Here is a 22,654-nt window from a genome sequence, read left to right as displayed (position 1 = left end):
CCTGCTAACAGAGATGGGAAGGATCAGTACACTGGGCGGCGCAACTCCACTGCCCGGGGTCCCTGACCAATAAGAAGAGTGAGTTCAGCACCAGCATTCATCTGCTTCCTGGCTGTGGATGCTGTGTGACCAGCTGCCACAGGGGAATGCACCCCCACCCTGTTGGCTATCTCTGTCACAGGGAGGAGAAAAGTAACTAATTCCAGAAACATCAGAGGTGACCACGGCACTGATCCGCAGTCCTGTTGAGGTGAACCCTGGGTCTTGCAATGTGAGGCAAGGACTAAATCGCTGAGCTGACTCCCAGCCTGGACTCACCCTGTAACAAACCTGGGCTTTGCTCAGGAAAGGTGGATGCTCAGCAGAAATTCATCCTTTGGGAATCTTCCTTCAAAGATGGTACGGCTTTCACCTAAAGTCATGCAGCACTACCCTGGCTCTGGACCCGTGGCAAGTCGAAAGCATTCGAAGCAATTGCTAACTTCCGATGAACCCGCAATGTGCTGAGTTCACTATCAGATTTGAAACTTAAGTCAGGCATCAAATGACACTGACATCAACAAACACATTCTAGAGCTTTAGATAGGATCTTGGCTTGCTGCGGCTCAGGCTTTGAGTGTGCAGAGCAGTTAAAAATGGTAGGGACAGATATATGGATGGGTGCTATCTTCTTTTGTCAAGGAAAGTACTTAGCCAGGCGGTGGTGGCGCACGCCTTTAATCCCAGGACTCGGGAGACAGTGGCAGATGGATCTCTGGGAGTTTGAGGTCAGCCTGGGCTGTTATACGCAGAACTCATCTCGAAAAACCAAAACGGAAAAGAAAGAAAATTACTTAAAGGAAACGATACCACTACCAAGAGTTCATTGAAGGGTACTTTGACACCGTAAATACTGGAATTGCCTTACAATAAAGAGTAAATTCATGCTGATAACTTTTTACTATTACTTTTCCTTCCTGGAGAGCTAAACATTTGAACTTGGTCAAAATTTGGGGACCAAAGTTTTATGTCATTCAGCACAATCACATCCACTGAAAAGGCTGAGAAGTGGCTCTGCCTGTCAGGGACAGGTCTACCGCGGAAGCTTAGGTCTGTGACCCTAGCAGGAGAGAGGCCGAGACAGACCTGTGTTCAAAGCTAGCCTGTGTCACACGGTAAGACTCTGTCTCTAATAAATACGTCTTGGCAACTAGCAGAACACACTCTCAAACAGAGCCTATACCACGTAGGCTATTAACTGGGGACCTCAGGCAAAAGCCAAATGTTACCATGATGGATGCAAAAATAAAAAACCATCTACCTAACTGGGAGCGGCTATCATTTACCAAATAAACCTTACCATATGATGCCATAATCGAATGCTTATCTTTTTGGTTCCATCACAAACTGTGATGTGTTGGGCTGGACAGATGGCTCAGCGGTTAAGAGTATTGCCTGCTCTTCCAAAGGTCCTGAGTTCAATTCCCAGCAACCACATGGTGGCTTACAACCATCTGTAATGACGTCTGCTGCCCTCTTCTGGCCTGCAGATATACACACAGACAGAATATTGTATACATAATAAATAAATATTTAAAAAAAAAACCTGTGATGTGCAATTATGGGGTGTACACATCTGACAAACGGATGTCTCTGCATCTCTAACATGGCCCTTCACACTGGAAACCAAGAGAACTCAAGACCTTTCTGCGGAAGTGAGGCCAGACTTGGAGCGGTTTCCCCTTCCTGGGGAGACAGCCACATGTGTATGTTGGTCTGAAATCTGGAGACAAACCCTGAAAGGGCCAGTTAGTACAACTTCCTTGATTTAAACGGCCGAGAAACAGGCTGCAGACAGTTTCGTGGGTAAAGCGCCTGCTGTGGTTTGTGTGAAGACTAGAGTCAGGATCGATCCCTAGACCCCCAGAAAAGCGAGGTGTGCCTGGAATTCCAGCATTGGAATCCAGTGCTGGGGGTTTGGGGAAAACAGAATTATTCCTGGAGCTCCTTGGGCAGCCAATATAGCCAAATCGATGAGATCCAACAGTGACATCTGGCCTCCACATGGGGCCACAGACCCCGTATGAACACATACAACATGCACACACACAGGCTGAGAAGGTTAGTAAATGGCAGAGAAAAGAGCACACTGCTCAAGGGGGCTCAGCTCGTCACTGATGAGGACGTGAAGCCTTGGCTGTTCAGGCAGAGCAGCAACTATGCACATTAACACAGTCTTCGAGCCTTTGTAAGGAAAAGGCTACACAGTTGAAAAGAAGATGGGATCCTTTTTATCTTCAAAGCTGGTTTCTTTACTAGTGCAAGCCATGCACTTGATTATCCAGGGTGGGAAATAAGAATTTCCTATGCTTTTGATTGGAACTTGTTACTCTCTGCAAGGCTGTGTGATTTCGGGATCAATATACTTGAACATGGGTATCGAATCCCATAAGGCCTTCAGTCCGATGCCCTTCCGCTATTGGGCTTAAGTCCTATATGACTACGTTTTGTTTTGTTTTTGCACATATGGATGTGTGCAATCATATTCACATGTATGTGGTGCATGTGTGTGCAGGGGTGTGTTCAAATGGAGGTCTGAGATTGACACCAGTGTCTTCTTTGATAGTTCTCCACTGATCTGAGGCAGTGCCTCTGATTTTACTCAGATCTCATTGATTCTGGCTAGTCCAGTTGGTCAGCTTGCTCGGCTGATTCTTAACCCCTGCCTCCAAGGCTGGAATGACAGGCAAGCCGCCATGCCTGCCTGGCTTTTACACAGGCACTTTATCCACAGAGCCAAGGTCCCAACATTCATTGTGACTACTTAACCAGCATCACTGTGGTGGTCTAGATTTCTGCTATTGGTGGATCAATTAAATATCCACAGAAAGGAACACAAGGAAGTTGTTGCCCCTTTATTGTTGACCTGGGCGATTTTAGGGAGAATAACATTCAGTTAATTCTGACGGAAAACATTAAAACACACAAGATGAACCTACGCCATCACCTTGGCCACAAGTACAGACAAGGTGATGGCAGGTTTCCCTTATGCTGTAATAAATCAATGCAACTTGATCATACTCCATCATACTCCATCACCTTCTAAGTTAACTAAGTAATCTGAAAAGGTGATTTTTCTTTAAATTTACAAGTACAATGTACATGTACATGATGTTGAGAATAATTTAATATGTTAACCTCAGATACAACTATATTCTAAGACCATTACTGTAAAGCAACGGATCCTTACAAGACCAAAATAACCCATATACCATGAGGTTGGTTTAGCCTTTCTTTTTTATGCTCTTTCAACAAATGTGCACCACGATGCTCCAACAGCAAGTCTAAAGCCATGAATACTAAAGCTGCGATTTGTGAGGTACCAACCACATCTAGAACCAGGGAGGCCAATCAGACAGAGTGTGTGTCTCGTTAATTAATTAATTCTAATTAAACGATCAGGTGACATCACAACACTCTGGGGTGCAGCACTGAAAATGTCCATTAAGTTTCTTTTTTCTTGATGATCAGAGGTCCCACGTTGTCGCCAGTCTCTTCGTTATGTTTTATGTGAGCCCCATCACAGAATGGAAACTAGGAAGAGAGAAAGATTGTCAGATTTCTAATCTCCACATCAGTCTGTGCTTGCAGAAGCGGGATAGGGATGCCTGATTCCCACACATCACAGCTTCTATTTTTCTTGGCTAGCAAATGTACTTCATTGAACAGGAGGAAGAAATGCACGGGGGATAAAAATCCAGATCGCTACTCAAACTTCCCTGATATCTGGTGACGCATGCTAAAGGCTACCACTCTAGGGACCTATGCCTTTTGCCTATTTACAAACAGGCAAAAACAAAACAAAAAACCTATGAAACCAATGAGGTGTGTGCTGAGGGTTGAATCCTGGATTTTGTGCACACTCTAACCACAATTATGCCCATGGCTCTACTTGCAAGAGTCCAAGTGTATTCCATTAAAATCAATTTGTACTTGGAGGTAGTAGTATATACCTGTAATGTTAACATTTGAGAAGCAGAGGCACAAGAATCAAGATTCAAGGCCACATAAAATCCTGTCTCAAAAAAAGAACAAACAAACAAACAAAAAAACCCAAAACCCAGAAGAAAAATCAATTCACTATGACCCCTATGCCAATCATCCTTGCTGCAATCTTTGCTCCAGTTTTTCCATTTTGCTCATCCCTGAGCCCCTAATGTTTTTCCCTTTAATGTACAGTTCATTTTTTAAATGGGTCATGGAGACATTTTCTTTTGGAAATATGATTATAAATTCCAAATGTTCCTTCATTTTTACTAATCCACATCACAGATCTAACTGACATTCTTGTGTCTGCCAGTGTTTTCCAGAGAGGTCCCAAGAGTCAACTTCTGCAGGACACGGACTTGCTTCCGCTGTGCTTACAAAACAGATCAGGGACTGATCTGAGTCACAGCACTTTTTATTATTCTTATTTTATGTGTAAGCTGTTTACATGTGTGTGCAGTGTCTGTGAAGGCCAGAAGAAGGTGTCAGATTTCTGAACTGGAGCTACAGAGCTGCCACACGTGCGCTAAGAACAGGAAATGGCAGCCCTGGGTTTGAACTGTGGGGACAAAGAGCATTCCTGGGGGGTACTCTTGATCTACGCTGCTGATCTACTCACAGTTTAATAGGCATTTAGGGCACCAACTTGTGCCTATGCTTGATTCTGAGATCTTAACTCTTAACAAAGTCCTTATCCACTTATGGGACAAGTCAATGCCAGGAAGTTCCCTCCTGCCTCTGCCAGCCCTCTTTCCCTGTCTACTCTCACGGACAGCAGCTCATACTGGTAGCACTTGTTTTTTTGGTAACATAGGCTTTCACCGACTTGGACCCAGAGTTTTAATTATTCTGTTGAAACGGCAGCAAAAGGTCAGCTGCTAATTGCTTAATCCAAGAGTCTCCCCATCATCACCCACTCACCTGGCCATGCTGCTAGGCCAGTTCAGTACCAGAGCCTGGAAAACTCTCCTTCCTACTTTGACACTCTATCTTAACTTCTCTCCCCAGGGTCTGTTCTATCTCCTGATTCTGTGTCCAAATGCAGAACATTCTTTGAGATTTCATCTCTGATTCTTATCGGGTCCACCATGACTCACCAGTTCTGCTGGCCTCCGCTGCCACCTTGTCCCTAAGGCCACACCCACTGCTCCTGCACATCAGCACCCCAAACTCTTAGCACTGAACTGCTTAGCACTGCTGTGGAGACATTAGCTTTTCAACCTGAATTCCGCGTTTCTGGTGAAGATGCCCCCTTTAAAGCACACACTAAGACCCTGCAGTTTCCTCCCCAGTCTCCCTGACCAGTCCCTGCCAGGGCTGGAGAGACATCAGCGGGTACGTGTGTGCTGCTCTTCCAGAGGATCTGAGTTTGGTTCCCAGTACCCATGTCAGGTAGCTTACAACTACCTATAACTCTAGTTCCAGGGGGACCCAACTTTGTGGGCACCTACACTCATGCACATACATAAATATAATGAATAAAAGCCGGGCAGTGGTGGTGCACACCTTTAATCCCAGCACTCAGGAGGCAGAGACAGGAGGATTTCTGTGAGTTCAAGACCAGCCTGGTCTACAAGAGCTAGTTCCAGGACAGCTACACGGAGAGACCCTTTCTTGAAAAACCAAATCAAACCAAACCAAAAAACAAAACAAAGGAAAACAAGTCTTTTTAAAAAGTCACTCTTTTCCGTGGACCCTGTAGATTTCTATGCACTTCTGCAGCCAGCATTCTATGGTAAATCACGTCTAAAAGACCTGTGGCCCAAACCATGAAGCAGTTTGCACACTGGGTCTCCTCACAGACTTCACCGGCTCCCTCTCCTTAGGACTGCTGCTGTCTGGCACATTTTGAGAAAGCATTCCTCATGTCTGCATATGCTCATGCACATGTTTCCCATTCTCCCAGGGGCAGTCTAACTCTCAGAAAATTTTAGCCCACGGCACAAGCACTCCCATTCAGTAATGCACCTGAATCACACATACCGGGCTCCCCTGGGACACCAGTGTTTGCTTGTGAGCAGGTGCACACACTGAGCAGGTTTAGGAATTTACATTTCACATCGCTGATGGAAGAGCTTCTGCGACTGGGGAAAGTCTCCATTTTTCCTTCCTTGTTTAATGAGCAGCAAGAACAGAGCCTATGTAGGCACAGCTCTGAAAACAAGTCTAGTCTACAGAGCACCAGAAGATTATGTCCTAGCAGCTCTGGGAGTACCTACAGTTCACATTCCATATCTACACCAGGCTTTGTGGGACACATGACATCTCTTAAACTGTGTTTTATGAGTACTGCTCCTGCACAAGACCTGAGTTTGAACCCTAGCTCTCAGCACTCGTTGGGCACCTTACAGCTGTCTGTAATTCAAGCTCCAGGGGGATCCAGTGCCTCTGGCCTCTGTAAGCATTTGTGCTCACGTGAAGATACCAATACACGCACGCACACAAACACACAGTATTGAAAACCAAAAAGTAATAAAATAAATTACTCCCCCAAACACACTTTCTAGTAGGCATTCTACAGCCTTTTCTATGTTTATGACACAATTCATGATAGCATTCTCCACTGTGTAAGCCTCCAATATACCGCCATTTCAGAAAATGGTACTTGAAATTATGTGGGGTTGGTTTTTTTTCCCCCCTTTTTCTAAGATCTAGGACTAAACTCATGGCTTCTGGGGAAGTTCTCCACCACTGCCTATACTCCCAGCTCAGCATGCCACGGCCTTGGAAATTGAGCTTTGGAAATCAATTTTCCACAAATGTGAACAGCAGCCCATTCAGAGACAGCACTGAAATTCAGAAGTCACCCAGTGTATCACCCTGTCAAGACGTTTAGAAAGAGGATCCCACTGTCCATGCCTAGAGCCTGTAGGTGTCACTTCCATCTGACAGAATAGAATTCTTATTACATCAAGTAGATTTTAATGAATTAAAAATTGCCAGGTATTTAATTATAGGAACTGCAGCTAAAAGAAGGCTTAGGATATTTCCCAGTAAGGAATCTAAGCCAGGCGAGGTGCTGTACCTATAATCCACACTCGGGAGCCAAGACAGGAAGACTGGCATCAGTGCAAGGCTAGCCTGGCTACAAAGGGAGCCTCTGTAGGTCCACGGACTACCCAGCAAGATCCTGTCTCTCACACACACTTGCTCGGTCTATTTCTCATTATATTCAGGCTGCAGACATTCCTCCCGAGATCCCCTTGGAGAAGAATTCCCAATGGAAAATCAAAGAGATTTTTCCTTCATCTTTGGGGAAGTAAGATGATGGTTAACTCAGCTTAACTCAGTGAGGGTATGATGTAATACAGCTGTGTGGCAGCTGTGTATCTGAGAAAATATATCCACAAGAGCAGGGGAAGCTGCATGCGGTGGGGCAAGCCTGCAACCCCAGCAATGGAGGCAGAGGCAGCAGGGCAGCCTGTCTGAGCTGCCTAGTGAGACCCTGTCTCAGACAAACCCAGGCTCACACGGGGGCAGCGCTCACCTTTTTGGACCTCCAGCAGCGGCAGTACACGGCCTTATCTCCCAGGTCCTCCATGTCGAAGGCATGCACGACCTTGGGGTTGTCTTTCTGGATGTGGAGGTTCACCATAGCTTTGGTACGATTATCTTTACCATAGAACTTTTTGTAAGCCAGGTAACCGAGAGCAGCTGTCCCAGCAGCAAATGTCACGGCTGCAATCCATTCAACTGCAACAGACAAGTGAGGCATGGAGTTAGAGACAGGAAAGCCCACGAAACCTGACAGGCATTTTAAAAATCACATCCATTTCTTATTTATGTGTAGATGGCATGTGCTCACAGCACATGCTGAGGTCAAAGGGCAACTTCTGGGAGTTAGCTTGGAGTCTCCCTCCATCACGTGGGTCCTGGAAATCTAACTCAGGCTGACAGGCTTGGTAGCAAGCACCTTGACCTGCGGATCCATCTTGCCAGTCTGCTAACGATTTCCAGTGTTAATAAATGACCCAAGCGGGGGCTGGAGAGATGGCTCAGCGGTTAAGAGCAGTGCCTGCTCTTCCAAAGGTCCTGAGTTCAATTCCCAGCAACCACATGGTGGCTCACAACCATCTGTAATGAGGTCTGGTGCCCTCTTCTGGCCTTCAGGCACACACGCAGAAAGAATATTGTATACATAATAAATAACTAAATAAATATTTAAAAAATAAATAAATAAATGACCCAAGCCCAGTGGTGCGGCAGTCCTTTTCTCACGGCTTCCTACAGTCCTCACTAATACAGATGTGGTTTTCCTGCTGAGTGGACAGCTAAGCTAATCTAAAAGAGGGAAGAGCAAAGATGACAGAAAAGGGACAGCAAGGCTTGATAACCTTTCAAGCGCCCACTAACATCTTCAGCAGCTCATGTGCCTGCAAGTGCCTACTGCTTAAAGAAGAAAACTAAGTCTGAGAAAGAAGACCCAGGTTATAAACAAAACAGAAAGGTCAGAGGTGATGGCTTTCACTAGCAAATGAGCTCACGTAAAGAGCAAAATCCTGTAGCGGCTTTGAAATGCTTTAATTTACCAAAGCTGCCACAGTAACACAAACAGAACCAGATTGAGACAAGACGAAGAAAGACCTGTAACCCCCGCCTCCCCAATTGCCAAGCATTCCCAGGATCTGCCTGGCAGGGTTGGGTCTGGGTCAGAAGTTATTCAAAGGCAACCAAAATGTGCAAATTGCTTCCTCATAAAATACAAAGCATAATGTAATAGTTTCATATGAAACATTCAATAAATTCTTCATTTCTATTTTCTTTCTGAATTTCTAAAACTTCATTCTGAGCAAAATATTATTCTACTTCCTAATAATAATAAAAATTATTGGACTAACAGGCCATGTATTTATTCCTTCTGCATCCAAGGACTCCTTAGAAACTCAAGTGCTTAGCAGCTACCCCAGCTCCAGGCAGTGAGTGCAGAAGCCAAGTTCAGCATTATCTGGTTGGCCTTAGCCTCAGAGGAGAGTTGTCTAGTCCCAGCATGGAGGGGCTGCAGGAAGAAGTCGAACAGGGTCAGGAGAAACACACTGGGCTGCTTCCTAGCACTTCCTCAGTCAGGTCTTCAGTGTCTGAAATGAGTTCCCAGACTATCAAACAAAGCCCTAGGGAGATAAGTACAAGAACATTTTATTGCCAAACACAATCCCACGGGCACAGTGGACCCCAGGACGTTTCCGCTGTCTCACAAGTGGGATGGATCTGATGGTGCCTACACAAACCACAACTGGAGCTCGAGCCTTTTTTCTTTTCTTGAGACATGGGTTCTCTGTGTAGCCCTGGCTGTCCTGGAACTTGCTCTGTAGATCAGGCTGGCATTGAAGTAAGAGGTGCACCTGCCTCTGCCTCCTGAGTGCTGGGATTAAAGGTGTACTGGAGCTCAGTCTTAACAGCTTCAAGTAGAAGAGCCTTCATACCATGCTAACCCCTTTCATCTTAGTCTTCTCAATTCTTAATAGCTTCCACCCAACGTTTCTAATGGGCACACTGTTTTCAACTACATAGAGCAACACCTTTCTCTGTAAAAACCAATTTAGATTGGCTTCCATCCCAGGTCATTTCCATTTCTTCTTGCTAGGGCACCTAAAATAAACATTAACTGGTATTTTGTTATTCTCAGGTGCCACATGACCAGTGGTCACCTGACACCCTCAAACCTTTGACCTCATCGGGAATTTTTCTTTTTACAGCACTGGGAACTGACCCAAGGCTTCTAGGCAAATGTTCTGCCTCTACGCTGCATGCCGGCCCTTCAGCATGTTTTGTAACTATGTATTTTGTGCACATTTCTCTTGAACACTAGTGTTCAAGTGGGGTTGAATTTTAGTTCAGTTTGCCTGACTCCCAGCCTTCCCCTTCCACAAAGAGTTCAAGGAAGAAGCTGCAGGTAGCTACAGCCAATGCAAAGTCACTCACAATTCAGACGGAAGAGTTTGAGGCCAACCTTAGCTAGACATTGGACCCTGTCTCAAAAGATGAAAAACCACAATGTCACAGTGTCTGCCAAGATGTAATCGGAATTCAAAAGGCAGCTAGCTATAAGCCCTCGTCTAAATTAAGATAGCACAACTCCTTGAATATTGTGATCTTAGTTCTTTTGTTTCAGGAACTTAATTTTCCAGGTAAATTAACCCACCCCTAATGCCCATGTGCTGTAATGGAGCCCAGGCTCCGCCTCCTGAGAAGCCTTTTATATTTATTTTAATAATCCCCACAAACTTCAAATGTACTGTGGCTTGTAGAACAACTGGCATTTAGTTCAAGGTAGTAAACATTCTTATATTCTCTCTTCTCAGATTACGATATTAATATACAGGCTGACATTAAAAAACAAATCCCAAATAAACTTTTACCTTCTCCAGATTTTTTTGACCAGGGGAGAAATGAAAGAGGATCGGACACAGAAAATCAGCCATACCATAGATGTTGAAGCACACAGATACTCAAGGGTGTCTGTCCTGTGGGAATCAATATACAGGATCTGTGACCACCCTGACAAGTGTCACAGTACTGTACGGGTGCTGGAGAAACAGCAATGAATTCACCCCAAGTGAGTGCTTAGACTCACAGAACTACATAAACCTGGGGAGTGGGGGCGGAGAATTCTATTCTTCCTAATTCTGATTTTCTAATCTCATTTAGGGACAAATTGCTAGTTTCCAGACAGAAGAAAAATGTTCCTATTTTCTCACCCCATTACTGAACCCTCAGTCTTTTTCTGGCAAAAAGTGGCTAACACCCCTGCTAACTCCAGAGCAAAGAAGGAAAAGGGAAGTACAGAGATAGATAAAAAACAATTCAAATGCCAACCCCGAGGAGAAAGAGTCAGAGAGTAAGCAAATCACACAACCCAAGAACACTCAGTGCTCGCCCTGCCTCTTCAGGTGGGGAGCCCTCAGAGCATGGCAGAAGTCTGTCTCTTAGGGACGGGCCGGAGTTCCGCATCCACCGCCAGATGCTGAGTGCCCGCTGGGGTCCTGCTCTTCACTCAGAGCATGGCGGGGTCAGTCTTATGTTCATTCACAACTTCAGAGACAACGCAGGACTCTTGAGAGGCTGAACTGTTCTCTACTGGCCCTTTCGATCCTGAGCACTCGCCTGCCTCCTCCAGGGGCTAGTCTCTATCCTTTGCTACCTATATACAGTTCTTACAGGTGGCCTCTTCCTGTAGATCCGTCAAACCTGTTTTCTTCTACATAAACACCATTAAAGGAAGATTAGAGCCAGGCAACGGGGCGACAAGCTCTCTGCTTCCTTCTGCTGCTGTGGGCTTGCTTTATAGCCTCTGGTTTTCCTTGGACGTGCTCCTAAACCCACAGTCCTCTTTATGACTGACTGATCCCTCCGATCTGCTTTTTCTGGGAGGGTGAATTTGCTTTGCCTTAGAAATCTCACCCTTCTCCTTTAGACTGGTTTCTGCCCAAAGGACCTTCACCTACCCACTACCACCACCAACTGCCACAGAACCGGAATGTTTGTGGGTCAGGAGAGGGGGAGGGGCACCATGCTGAAACCAAGGCTTCCAGGCCTGTGGCTTTTTTCCCTCAAGTTTTGGTACATGCGGATCGTGTCAACATCAAGGGAGCAATATATAGTGGTAGATGACCAATTCACCTTGGTTTTCACCCGTCCCTTCCACAGCCTCAGTGTTCCCATACCTTTCTCAGACTCAGAAAACAAAAAGAATCCATGAGCATAGGGCACTGCAGACACCCACCCTGGGTTATTTTTCCTCATTCCAGAAACTTCCACCAAAGACAACAGTTCGTATTTCAGTTCCAGCTCCAAATCCCACTGCTCATTATCTGCTTACTATGTTCTTGGTGTGACCTGTACATTCTTTTGCAGGAAAAAAATCCATTAAATAACTTTGCAAGACTCAAAAAACTTACTGAATTGATAAATTGTGATAGAATGACCTGGGAAGAGAGGAAGGAGTTTGAAGAAAGCATGGATATAAATAGTGTCTAAACTGATGGGCCAGCATTAAGAGCTTGTGATGACCCAGGCTTGGAGTGAACAACAAAGCTCACAAAAACACATAAATCCCTCTTTACAACCTGTGGACAGGCCCAAGTAAGAGAGGGCAGGGCAAGGCAGCCACCATTAAAACACAAGGCTTAGGGCTGCCAAGAGGGCTCAGAGGTGTAGGTGCCTGCTGCCAAGTCTGTTTCCCTGAGTTCCATCCCAGACCCACACTGCGGGAGGAGAGAATAATGCCCACGAGTTGTTCTCTGATCTCCGCCCAAGTGCTGTGATCTGTGTGCCCCCCATCCTCGGCTCATACAAAGTAAGTAATTTATAAAAAAATTTTTGATTTGAGAGGCTGGTGGGATAGCTTCGTGAGTAAAGGCACTTGCAGGGAAAGCCAGATGACCTCATCTACAGGACGGAAGAACAGACTCTACAAAGCTGTCCTTAGACTGCTACTCTGCTCAGCAGCACACGTGCCTCCTTCCACACCAGCAGCATGCATGTCTCCCTCCACACCAGCAGCACACGTCTCCCTCCACAACAACATGCATGTCTCCTTCTTCCACACCAGCAGCACACGTCTCCCTCCACAACAGCAACATGCATGTCTCCTTCTTCCACATCAGCAGCATGCATGTCTCCTTCTTCCACATCAGCAGCATGCATGTCTCCTTCTTCCACATCAGCAGCATGCATGTCTCTCTCCACATCAGCAGCATGCATGTCTCCTTCTTCCACACCAGCAGCATGCTTGCCTCCTTCCACACCAGCAGCACGCATGTCTCCTTCTTCCACATCATATGCATACAAACACACAGAGGAAATTATTCAGTTGAGCTGGCTTCTTGGTTTTAGAGGTAAAGATAAATTATGGTTGACTTTTGGCTGGATAGAGTAAATCATTTATATCAAGCGTGTTTTAAAACAAGTAGTCAGATGTGGCCGCTTATATCTTTAACCCAGCACTGGGAAGCAGAGTTAGGCAGGTCTTGGTGAGTTTGAGTCCAGCCTATTCTATGTAGGGAGTTCCAGGCCAGCCAAGGTTATTTAGTGAGACCTGGTCTCAAATAAATAAACAAAGCAAATGAAAACAAGCATTGGTAAGACAGCACAAAATAAGGCTGTCTAGAGAGCCAGGAGAGAAAGACTTCAGTCAGTCTGGTGGAAATGAAAGGATGAAGGATGACAGTTGGCTCTGAGGTGTAGAGAGGCATTTAGATCAGAGTGAGTCCAGAAAGGCCATCTACTGGGCAAGAGGAAGAATCATGAGATTGCATGCATGGGCACTGAAGGCCACTTTCCAGAAACCAGAATGAGTTCATGCCCAAACTGTCTCATCCTAACTAGGGGAGGGTCTCAAGTTCTACTGCTCTTCTGCATTGCCTCTAACTCTAGTCCTGGTCTGACACCCACTTAGTTTTATTAACCACTTTCCCCATGCACCCAAGGCTTTCCCTCCCCAATATAAAGAATTCTGAGAGCATGGACATTCTCCCTGCCCCTTTTAATTTTTTTTTTTGTCTTGAATAATCATGTTACATAGCCCAAGCTAGCCTCCAATTCTTTGATTCTCTAGCCTCAGCCTCCTGGGATAGCAGGTTATTTGCAGCCACACCTGGCTGTAAATCAATATTTTATTTTTTAACTAAATACCAGTAGGAATGTGACTCTGGGGGTCCAGGATGAGGCTCAACTGGCACATTGCTTGCTTTGTTGGCACGAACCCTGAGTGAAATCCCTAGCGCTAAATAAACTGGGTGTGATATTGCATACCTACAATCCCAGCACCCAAGTAGAGGCAGGAGGATCAGGAGTTCAAGTTAGAAGGCAGCCTGGGCTAAACAAGACTCTATTAAAAAAAAAAAAAGCAAGCAAACCACAACAATTTTATGAGGTACAAGAAGTAAACTTTAAAAGGTATACTGCAGGGGCTGGAGAGATGGCTCAGCAGTTAAGAGCTATTAAGATGGTTTTTCCAGAGTACCAGGGCTCCATCCATCCCCAGTACCCAGGTGTCTGGAACACCAGTTCACGGGTAACTGACACCCTCTTCTGGCTTCCATGGGCACATCATGCACAATGTGAACCAGTAACACGCAGCCCAAAACCTCGTACACATTAAATAAATAAATCTTCAAAGGGGGGGGGATTTATTTCCAAGGCATTCTATATTCCAGCTTTGAGGGGGAAGGAGCTGGAAGAAGAGACTTGCAAAGTCTTTGGGACTCTCCGTATGGTCTTCATAATGGTCTCTCTGCTGTTCCTATTTTTAAAAAATTACCCCATATGACAAAGGTAAGTACTTCATGTTGGAGCTAATTAGGGGTTCCAACAAGAGGTTTTATATACCTTCAAGAACGGTAAACTAACGAGAGCCACCTTTGAGACTCCTTGTGCCCATTAAGCAAAGCCAAAACTTTATCTTCGTTTCAACAGCATACTAAATCAGGGCCTAGCATCTGCTCATACAGTAGGATCCCAGATTTCAAACAAAAACCTATTTTGCAATCTCTTGGCTCACCTCACACATGTGCAACAGTGTTCCTAACAAAGTTAAGACAACTGCACCACAAATCATATGAATGTTTTATTCTATGCAATAGTATGACTGCCAAGAACACTGTTTTTGCAGGTGTGGTGGCCCAGGCCTATGGTCTAGGCACTGGAGAGGTTGCTACAGGAAGATTCTGAGTTCAAATCTAGCCTGGGCTACAAGGAAAGATTATATCCTAAAAAAACAAAAGAAAACAAAACAAAACACCAGATTCTAAAAGCCATAAAAACAATTGAAACTCACCAAAGTGAATGTATTTAAAGGAGTCCCAGATGGCTATCCTTCGGAGCAAAATTCTGCAAAATTTAGTAACTTAAAAAATGTTTGGGCATTAGCATGATGGCTCAAGGGGGAAATGTGCCTGCTACTTGATAACCTAAACTTGACCCCCGGGACTCACGTGGTGGGAGAGAATTAACTCCGGCAAGTTGTCTTCTGTCTGCCACACGAGCCACGGCACCGGGGACACTCACACAAATACACGTTAAAAATAAGTAACACAAAAACGTCTTTCTCCCTTTGACATGCCAAGTCGGTTTCGTCGACATACGTAGAACCTTCCAGTATACAGAACTCAACTAACGTTAGAAAAGGCTACAGAATCCAGCACTACAGCCAACCAGTATTTGCTGTTTGATTCAATGGGGGGCTCATCGTCACTTTTTACCTTTATTAAACTAAGGTTAGAGGTAACCAAACCCTGGGGTGTGGCATTTTATACCTGGGCTGAGTCTATCGCCCATATTGTATAGCCTGTGGTCAACTTTACCATAAAACCTTACACTAGCCAAGTTTCACAAGTTCTCTAAATTTCAGTCAGATTTCTTCAAAAGACTGTTTTCACGGCTTAGGGAAGACTGTTTTCAGTTGTTTCTTGGACCACTGCCACCAGTGGCCGGATGCAAGATGCGTAAGAAACTGGGAAACTGAAGACCTCGGTCGGATTGGCTTTCTTCACCTTAAATTACAAAGCCAGCAAAATATCTACGATATGACGATTCCCGGACGCCAGGGACGCGGAAACCTGCCAGTTTCCCCACATGGGGGGGGGGACTAAGGGGCAGAGGAGTTTTGGGGTGAACTGTGACCTGCTAGCCTGTGCCTGGCTGGGAAAGCGGTTCACGGTTCGGAGATGCCGGCCCACACCAGCATCCCGTGAGCTCCGGGCAGGCCTGCGCCTGTCCTTGTGCAGGTCAAGGTGACGGTCCGGATAAAGGTGGCGGGGACCCGGCCGCGGGCAGCTCACCTCGAACTGAGGAGTCGTAGCCGAGGCCCATGGTGCGGGCAGCGGGAAAGCCGTGGCAGGACCGCGCGGGCGAGCGCTGGGGACGAGGGAGACCCGGGCAAGACGCGACCTCCGGGAACACTTCCAGTCACTGCGCAGGCGCCGCGGCAAGCTGAGGGGAGCACGTGTGAGGGCGCGCCGGTAGAGTCGCGCATGCGCACTGGCCCCAACCCGGAGGAACGGTGATTTGACAGCCGCGGGACAGCCTTGGACGCCAAGGCGGTGACTGCGTCTGTGCCAAGCGGGCGAGACTATCCAGGCCGGGTTTTACAGGTGGTCCAGTTGTGAGCGGTTCAGGTGACTCAGGACTAGTACCTGGAGGACGGTCGCCCTACGGTCTGCCAGTTCTTTATGGCCGGTCATAAGCCCGCTTTGGCTACAGGTAACGCAAGGTGTGGCCAGCTCAATTGTGGGTCCTGCAAATCTGGCCGGCTCAACTGTGGGTCCCGCCAGACCAGACTTTGCTATAGGATACTAGTGCAGACACTGGCATTGATGGAACCTACACTGGGCCTCCATCCCTTGTCTTTGACCTTGCCAGTCATCCACCCAAGAGAGTCTCGAGAACACAAAAACAAAAACAACTTGCTCCGACTGGCAAGGCAGTTTAGCAGTAACTGTGCTTGCTCAACGCCATTGTGCTTGCTCAACATGCACAACACTCTGCCTTCAATTCCCAGCATTGCCTTGAATAAATAAACATAAGTGTCTCGAGTGTTCGTCTCTTAAAAAAAAGTGTTCACTTGGAAAAACGACTTAGAATGCCGCAGAGTGTTAGAGATTAAGAGCACATATAGCTTTTTGCATAGGACCCAAGTTTGATTCCCAGCACCGACGTAGGTGACCTGCTCTTCCAGCTCCAAGGAACCCTACTCCTCTGGCCTCCTTGAGCATCGGCATACACATACAATTAACTTTTTTTTTTTAAAATAAGAAAAGTGAATTAGGATGACTGTCAATCTCTAACACATAAACTTGTCAAGAGGACGTTGAGGCAGCGGTTCGGGGTGCCAACTGGAAGGTGTGAGAAGTAACATCTTCAATCCGGATGCTCCTGCCTCTTTGATCTGGGAGGGCAGGACGTGGTGGGAGGTCTGCCTATAACCAGCCACGTCTCTGGGTGCCCGGCCGCCGCCTCCCAGGCTAGGTGTGCCTCACACTGGGAAGCACCTGGGATGCCTGTTTGCCCCGGGAAGTTCTGGGGTGCTGGAAAAGAAGCAACCAGTCGGCAGGTGGGACAAGAGTCCAAGCCTGCGGCCTCTGAGCATGCTCAGTGCTGTCCGGTAGCAGGTTCAGACTCAGTCAGACTCAGAACCTGCTCAGTTCAGTGCTGGTCAACCTGGACGTGCTTGTGGAATGATGAGCGGGACTCGTCGGTGGCTTCTGCGCATGCTCAGGGAGCCGCTGGCTAGGCTCCAGTAGGGTAGCCTCTGGGCATGCTCAACGCGGCAAGGCCGGAGTCACGGCTAGTAGCTTTTGCGCATGCTCAGAGTGGTGCTGTCCGGGCAGGAGAGAGCAGGGGGCGGGCAGAGGCGGGGCCGAGGTGCCCTTATCCCCGGCGCGGGCGGCCGGGGTTCAGAGTGCGGGCCGCGGAGCGGGCAGCGCGGTCTCGGTATGGGTCCGCGCGCTAGGCCTGCGCGGGCGATGCCGTCCGGTCCCCCCTGACCCCTGACGCCTGGTGCCGCCGCCCCGATGGCCGCCGAGCCCCCTGCGCTGCGCCTGCGGCCGCCGGGGAGCGCCGGGGACAGCCCGCCAGTGCCGCGCCTGCTCGGAGGCTGCGTGCCGCTGTCGCATCAGGTGGCTGGCCACATGTACGGCAAGGACAAAGTGGGTGAGTGCAGCCTCGGGTCCCCTTCCCCGGTCTCCTCTGTACCCTGTCCGGGCAATCCCCGGCCTCCGCTGTACCCTGCACCGGCAGTCCTTGGCCTCCGCCGTCTCCAGCTTCGGTGGTCCTCAGTACTTGGCTGTCGCCACCCCGACAGTCACCGGCCTCCACTGTCCCCACCCTGCAGTCCCAGGCCTCCAGATCGTGGTCTCAGCTGTCCCCACCCTGGTAGTCCCCAGCCTCCCATCCCGATCTCAGCTATCCAAGGCTCTTCTATTCCCTACCCGGCAGTCCCCGGCCTCCGCTGTTCCCGACCCCGGCTATCCCTAGCCTCAAGTCCCCAGCTCCCGCCGTCACAAGCTTCCCGTCCCCGGGGCTCGGAAGCCAGGAGCCCCCAGGAGCGGCCACAGGCTCCTGGTGGCGCGGAGAGGCGTGCCCCTTCGTCCCAGGGAAGGCGAGTGTTGATTGGAGAAGGCGTTGTTAGTAAAAATAAGGAACTTGGTTTTCTTGTCTGGACCGGGAAGTAAATTCTCCCTGGAGCTCAAGATCTGTTTATACCCGGGAGTAGTAATTGCAAAAAGGACCCAAATGCATATATTCGATGCCAATCCGCTGCTTTTCTGCTTAGTGCAGCTGCATCGCTGGAGGGGAAGAAAAAAAACTGCTGTATGTTTTTAGTTTTTAAACTTGCCTTGGCTCATCCGAGATCACTCCCTGTCCCTTGAGGAGGGTTCTCGTGTCTTTGATTGCGCTGGGAGGCGTGGTTCGGCAGTGCGGAACCTTGCCTCCTGGGTAGCCTACCCGCCCCGACTGTTACATAGATCTGTACACATATAAAATATACATTCTTTTCTTGTTCATTTTTATAGACTGTTCCTTGGCATTTGTCATGTTGTTTGTGAATTCACGATTTATAGAACCGCACAGGTCTACTCCAGAGCAGAGACTGTGTAATTCATCCCGCTGCTCACAGCGGGCCCGCGGGGGAACCTATAAAGAATAGGATGGACTTGGGGCTCTTTTGATATCTGACCCGGAACAACCGTTAGAGACGGTTTGTGTTTTGCTGATAAAGGGGTTCAGGTTTAGGCTGGTAAGCTAATACGTTTTCTTTTCCTTTCTTCGGCGGTATAGAGGATTGATTTAAAGACCTCAGATAGGCTGGGTAAGAGCATTACCACTGACCTACATCCCCAGCTCTCCTTTTTCCTTTAAGACAGGGTTTCCCTAAGTGCGGCTTGGAACTCTCTGTACCCCAGGCGGGCTTTAAACTTTTGAGCTTCCTGAGTGCCTGGAGGTATAGGCATGAACCCACAGGCTTTGCTAAGGTAATACATTTTAAGACAAGCGTGGCTAAGTGACACACCTAAAGTCTCATTGCTAACAGTGTCCTCAAAGCAGAAACCTGCACCCACTATGTGATGTGGCTGTCAGAAGCAGCATACGGACAGACACGAGCTCTGCTGCGTGCAGGAAATGTTGAAAGACGACGTCAGAGTTAAGGAACTACGTTCTTGAGGTTCTTGGCTAAGATATTTCCTCCTATGCATCATATCTGGAGTCTGCTCGCCCCTGAGGACAGGGTTTCTACAATGTAAAGGCGGAAGAAAGCGATTGTTTCCCTGGCCAGGGTCCTGGAGGTCTGCTTCTGTGCAAAGAACAGACCCAAATAAAGAGCATCTGTGACTGGCACTTGAGACTAGGACATGATGCTAGCAGCCTCTTTAGATAGAGTCATTGGTGATCGATTCCAAAGTCTCCTAAATGTGTCCGCATTATAGACAATGCTGAAGGAGCTAATTTCTCAGCCGACATGCCTAATTGAAAGAATAATTGAGCTTGCAAAGAAAGTTGGCCCCAATTTTAGTATTAAGATTTTTTTTTTCAGTCTCACTAGATTCCTTTGACTAGGAGAGGTCAAATTCTTCATGTTGTGCAGCAGTCTGCTGCTTGTTGCTCTGGGCTCTCAGACAGTTACCCTGTAGGCCATGCTGGTCATCTTCCCTGCTCATAAACAGACAGCCAAGTAGTCAGCAATTCAAAGGTCAGCTGTTTATTGTTGTTCCTCCAACTGCCACAGCTAGGTCACATAGTTGAGACCTTCTCAACCTTGCTAATGCTGCGACTCTTTATCACAGTTCCCCACGTTGTGGTGACCTCCCCCCACAACCGTAAGATTACTTTTCTACTTCATAACTGTAACTTTGCCACCATTATGAATTGTAATATAAACATCGGTGTTTTCCGATGGTCTTAGGTGACCCCTCTGAAAGATCTTGTGACCCACAGGTTGAGAACTGCTGGTTCAGACCCTGCTCTGCGCTGCCTTTGCTCTTGATAAACTTTTGAAGGCATCGTGGGTGTTTGCCTTTGTTACCATCTTTAACTGCGTCATTCTTGCTATATAACTGGAGTTTTCATTTCAGAATTGATCTTTTTTTTATTCTTTATTTAGCTTTTTGTCCAGACCATTATCCATAACATCTTGTAATCAACACTCTAAACAAAGATAAATATCCATAATCCATTTTTGGGGAATGTGAACGTAGTTTTCCAGGCTACCTCCTACTGATTTGGGGGGGGCGCTGATAATCTTACGGGAACCTAAGGAAGATTTAGAATTATGATCAAGTCCTGACTGGAGTATTCTGTAAGACTTGATCATCTCAGCCAGCATTCTTGAAACTGTTATGGATGCAGAACTCAGACATCTGGGCCATCCACTCCTATTGGAGATTTCTCAGGGGGGTCTTCCTTGATCAAACCTGATTTTTCTTAGCCCAGAATGAATCCACAGCCTCTCATTTCCTTTGGAAACAAAAACAAAATCTCTTCTCCAAAGTAACCTATCTTTTGACTTTAATTTTGAAGTCAAAGCATTTTCAAAATATGTATGTTAATCCAGCAACATTTATATTCAAATGTCTTTTAGCAGCTGTTGCTCCTTCTTCAGCATTCAAACAATTCAAAGAGAACATAATAACATACAGTATCCAGATTCTCTGCGTGTTTTCCATCTTTATGTGGCTTTATTTTAAATTGTATTTCTTTTATTTTTACTTTTAATTTTTGGCTTTTTGAGACAGGATTTCTCTGTGTACCTTTTGCTGTCCCCGGAACTCATTCTGTAGATCAGGCTGTCCTTGAACTCAGAGATCTCTGCCTGCTTCTGCCTCCCAAGTGCTGGGATTAAAGGTGTGTGCCACCACACCCAACAACTTTTTTTCTTTCTTTTTAAAGGACTTTATCCTTTTTCTTTTCTCTCCCAAGCATACATATATTTTTAAACACACTGTAAACCATTTAGAGGTTTTCTTCATCTGAATCTATCTTTATGGTATATCTCTCTTTTTTTGACCACATGAGTCTTTAATTTGCTAAGCGATATGGCTGTGGCTTTGACCCCTGGATCCACCCCATTCCTTAGCTTTCTGAGATTCTACCTCTTGGCAGAGGTACTGGTGGGAGCAAAGTTTATAGCCACAACTCTTTGGAGTTTCAAGGTCCCTGCTACCACCAAGAAGCACGCTGTGGGCTATTCATAAACACCATTTAAGTGTCTGGTGGCAGAGCCTCTTAAAAGAGCTGCAAGGTTTCACAGCTAAGCTGAGTCAAGGAAGCCTCTCTTAAATGATATGCGTGCTTGTCTCTAGCAAAGAGAGCCCACCCAAGGAATTGCTGAGATAATAAGCTGTGCTTAACTATTCTTTTCTCTCTAGAATTACTTCCCTAGCTCTCTCAGGCTTTATGTGGATGCAGTTGTCCACGTGGATACCATTTGTTGACTGAAGTTTCTGTCCTGCCCAGTCCTGCAGCCGTTAAGCCCCAAAGAAATACAGAGGTCTACTACATTAATTATAAACTGGTTGGCCTATTAGCTCAGGCTTCTTATTAACTCTTTTTTTTTTTTTTTTTTGCTTTTGGAGACAGGGTTTCTCTGTGGCTTTGGAGCCTGTCCTGGAACTAGCTCTGTAGACCAGGCTGGCCTCGAACTCACAGAGATCTGCCTGCCTCTGCCTCCCGAGTGCTGGGATTAAAGGTGTGCGCCACCACTGCTTGGCTCTCTTATTAACTCTCATAACTTATATTAGCCCGTAATTCTTGTCTGTGCTAGCCACGTGGCTCGGTATCTTTTTTGGCGAGGCAGTCACATCTTGCTTCCTGTGTGTCTGGATGACGACTGCCTTAGGATTGATCTTATCTCCAAAAATAAAAGAGTTGTTGATTTAATTAATTTTTTAAAAAATGAAAAACACGGAACTTAGAAGAACTCAAGCCCTTGAACAACAAGCATAGCCGAGGGAAGGCTGTTAGTATTTCTGACCCCGCTTTGGTGTGGTGTTCTTGACTGAGATCGTATCTCATCAAAGAACATTGAAAACTTAGCTCTCGGAATACAAAATGTTTGGCTCCTGAAAATCATAAAAACAGCTCACAATCCTTTAGAAAAAGAAACAAGTGGTGCCCCTTACTCTGACTGTCCTAGGGTCAATCCTTGGTGGCAGCATTCTGCCTGTCCTTGGGCCATTGTTTTCAGGTACTCACTGTACAGGTAAATAACATTCGGAACCTTCACACAGACGCTACAGTGGCACAGCCTGTCTTTTGGTCTGTCCTGTACCTTGTAGTAAACCATGTTCATTTGATGTATAGGTGTTCCTTGACTTGCCATGGGGGTACTAACCCTCACCAAACACACTGCTGCCTGGTGGCTGGTGGCCATCTGGGAGCTTCCCTTTGTCCCACTTAAGAGCATCTCCTACAGAGTGCTTTGCTTACCTGTTCCTCTCTTGCTGGATGCCCTTGCTGGATGCTGTAACAGAGATGCATTAGACATTCCTGGACATGATAGCTCACCTCGCACATGGTTGCACCGTTGATGTAGATTCCCAGAGTTCTCAAATGTTTGTTTACGACCTCTTTATTGCTTTAGTGTCCTATCACATCCCACTAGTTTCACTTAGAGCCTGAACCGGTGCCTTGACCA

The 22,654-nt window shown here is 46.7% G+C and overlaps 2 protein-coding genes across 3 annotated transcripts in view; one reads left to right on the top strand and one right to left on the bottom strand.

Moving 5' to 3' along the window:
- Positions 1 to 2,879: 2,879 nt before the first annotated feature.
- Cisd1 (CDGSH iron sulfur domain 1) lies at positions 2,880 to 15,977 on the bottom strand. 2 transcript variants are annotated; one of them, XM_050138392.1, is made up of 3 exons: positions 15,804 to 15,977; positions 7,514 to 7,719; positions 2,880 to 3,573 (listed from the first exon to the last, which is right to left on the bottom strand). In XM_050138392.1, exons 1-3 carry the CDS (start codon positions 15,832 to 15,834, stop codon positions 3,484 to 3,486), a joined length of 327 nt encoding a protein of 108 aa, XP_049994349.1. In that variant the 5' UTR covers positions 15,835 to 15,977; the 3' UTR covers positions 2,880 to 3,483. The 2 variants fall into 2 exon arrangements, with proteins under 2 accessions (XP_049994349.1, XP_049994358.1); XM_050138401.1 differs by lacking the exon at positions 15,804 to 15,977 and adding an exon at positions 8,865 to 8,983.
- A 1,387-nt stretch (positions 15,978 to 17,364) lies between these two features.
- The window catches only part of Ipmk (inositol polyphosphate multikinase), a 32,598-nt gene continuing 27,308 nt past the window's right edge, over positions 17,365 to 22,654 (top strand). Inside the window, exon 1 of the mRNA XM_050138382.1 lies at positions 17,365 to 17,673. Within this exon, the coding sequence (XP_049994339.1) occupies positions 17,535 to 17,673 (139 nt within the window). The 5' untranslated portion in view covers positions 17,365 to 17,534. The remainder of the gene's footprint in view (positions 17,674 to 22,654) is intronic.

The sequence above is a fragment of the Alexandromys fortis genome, unplaced genomic scaffold (assembly GCF_014885135.2).
Source record: "Alexandromys fortis isolate MF-2015 unplaced genomic scaffold, M_Fortis_MF-2015_v1.1 scaffold_9, whole genome shotgun sequence".
In the NCBI taxonomy this organism is placed as follows: Eukaryota; Metazoa; Chordata; class Mammalia; order Rodentia; family Cricetidae; genus Alexandromys; species Alexandromys fortis.
Note: the sequence above shows the minus strand (reverse complement) of the source record. Positions and strands in the feature narration are given on the sequence as shown.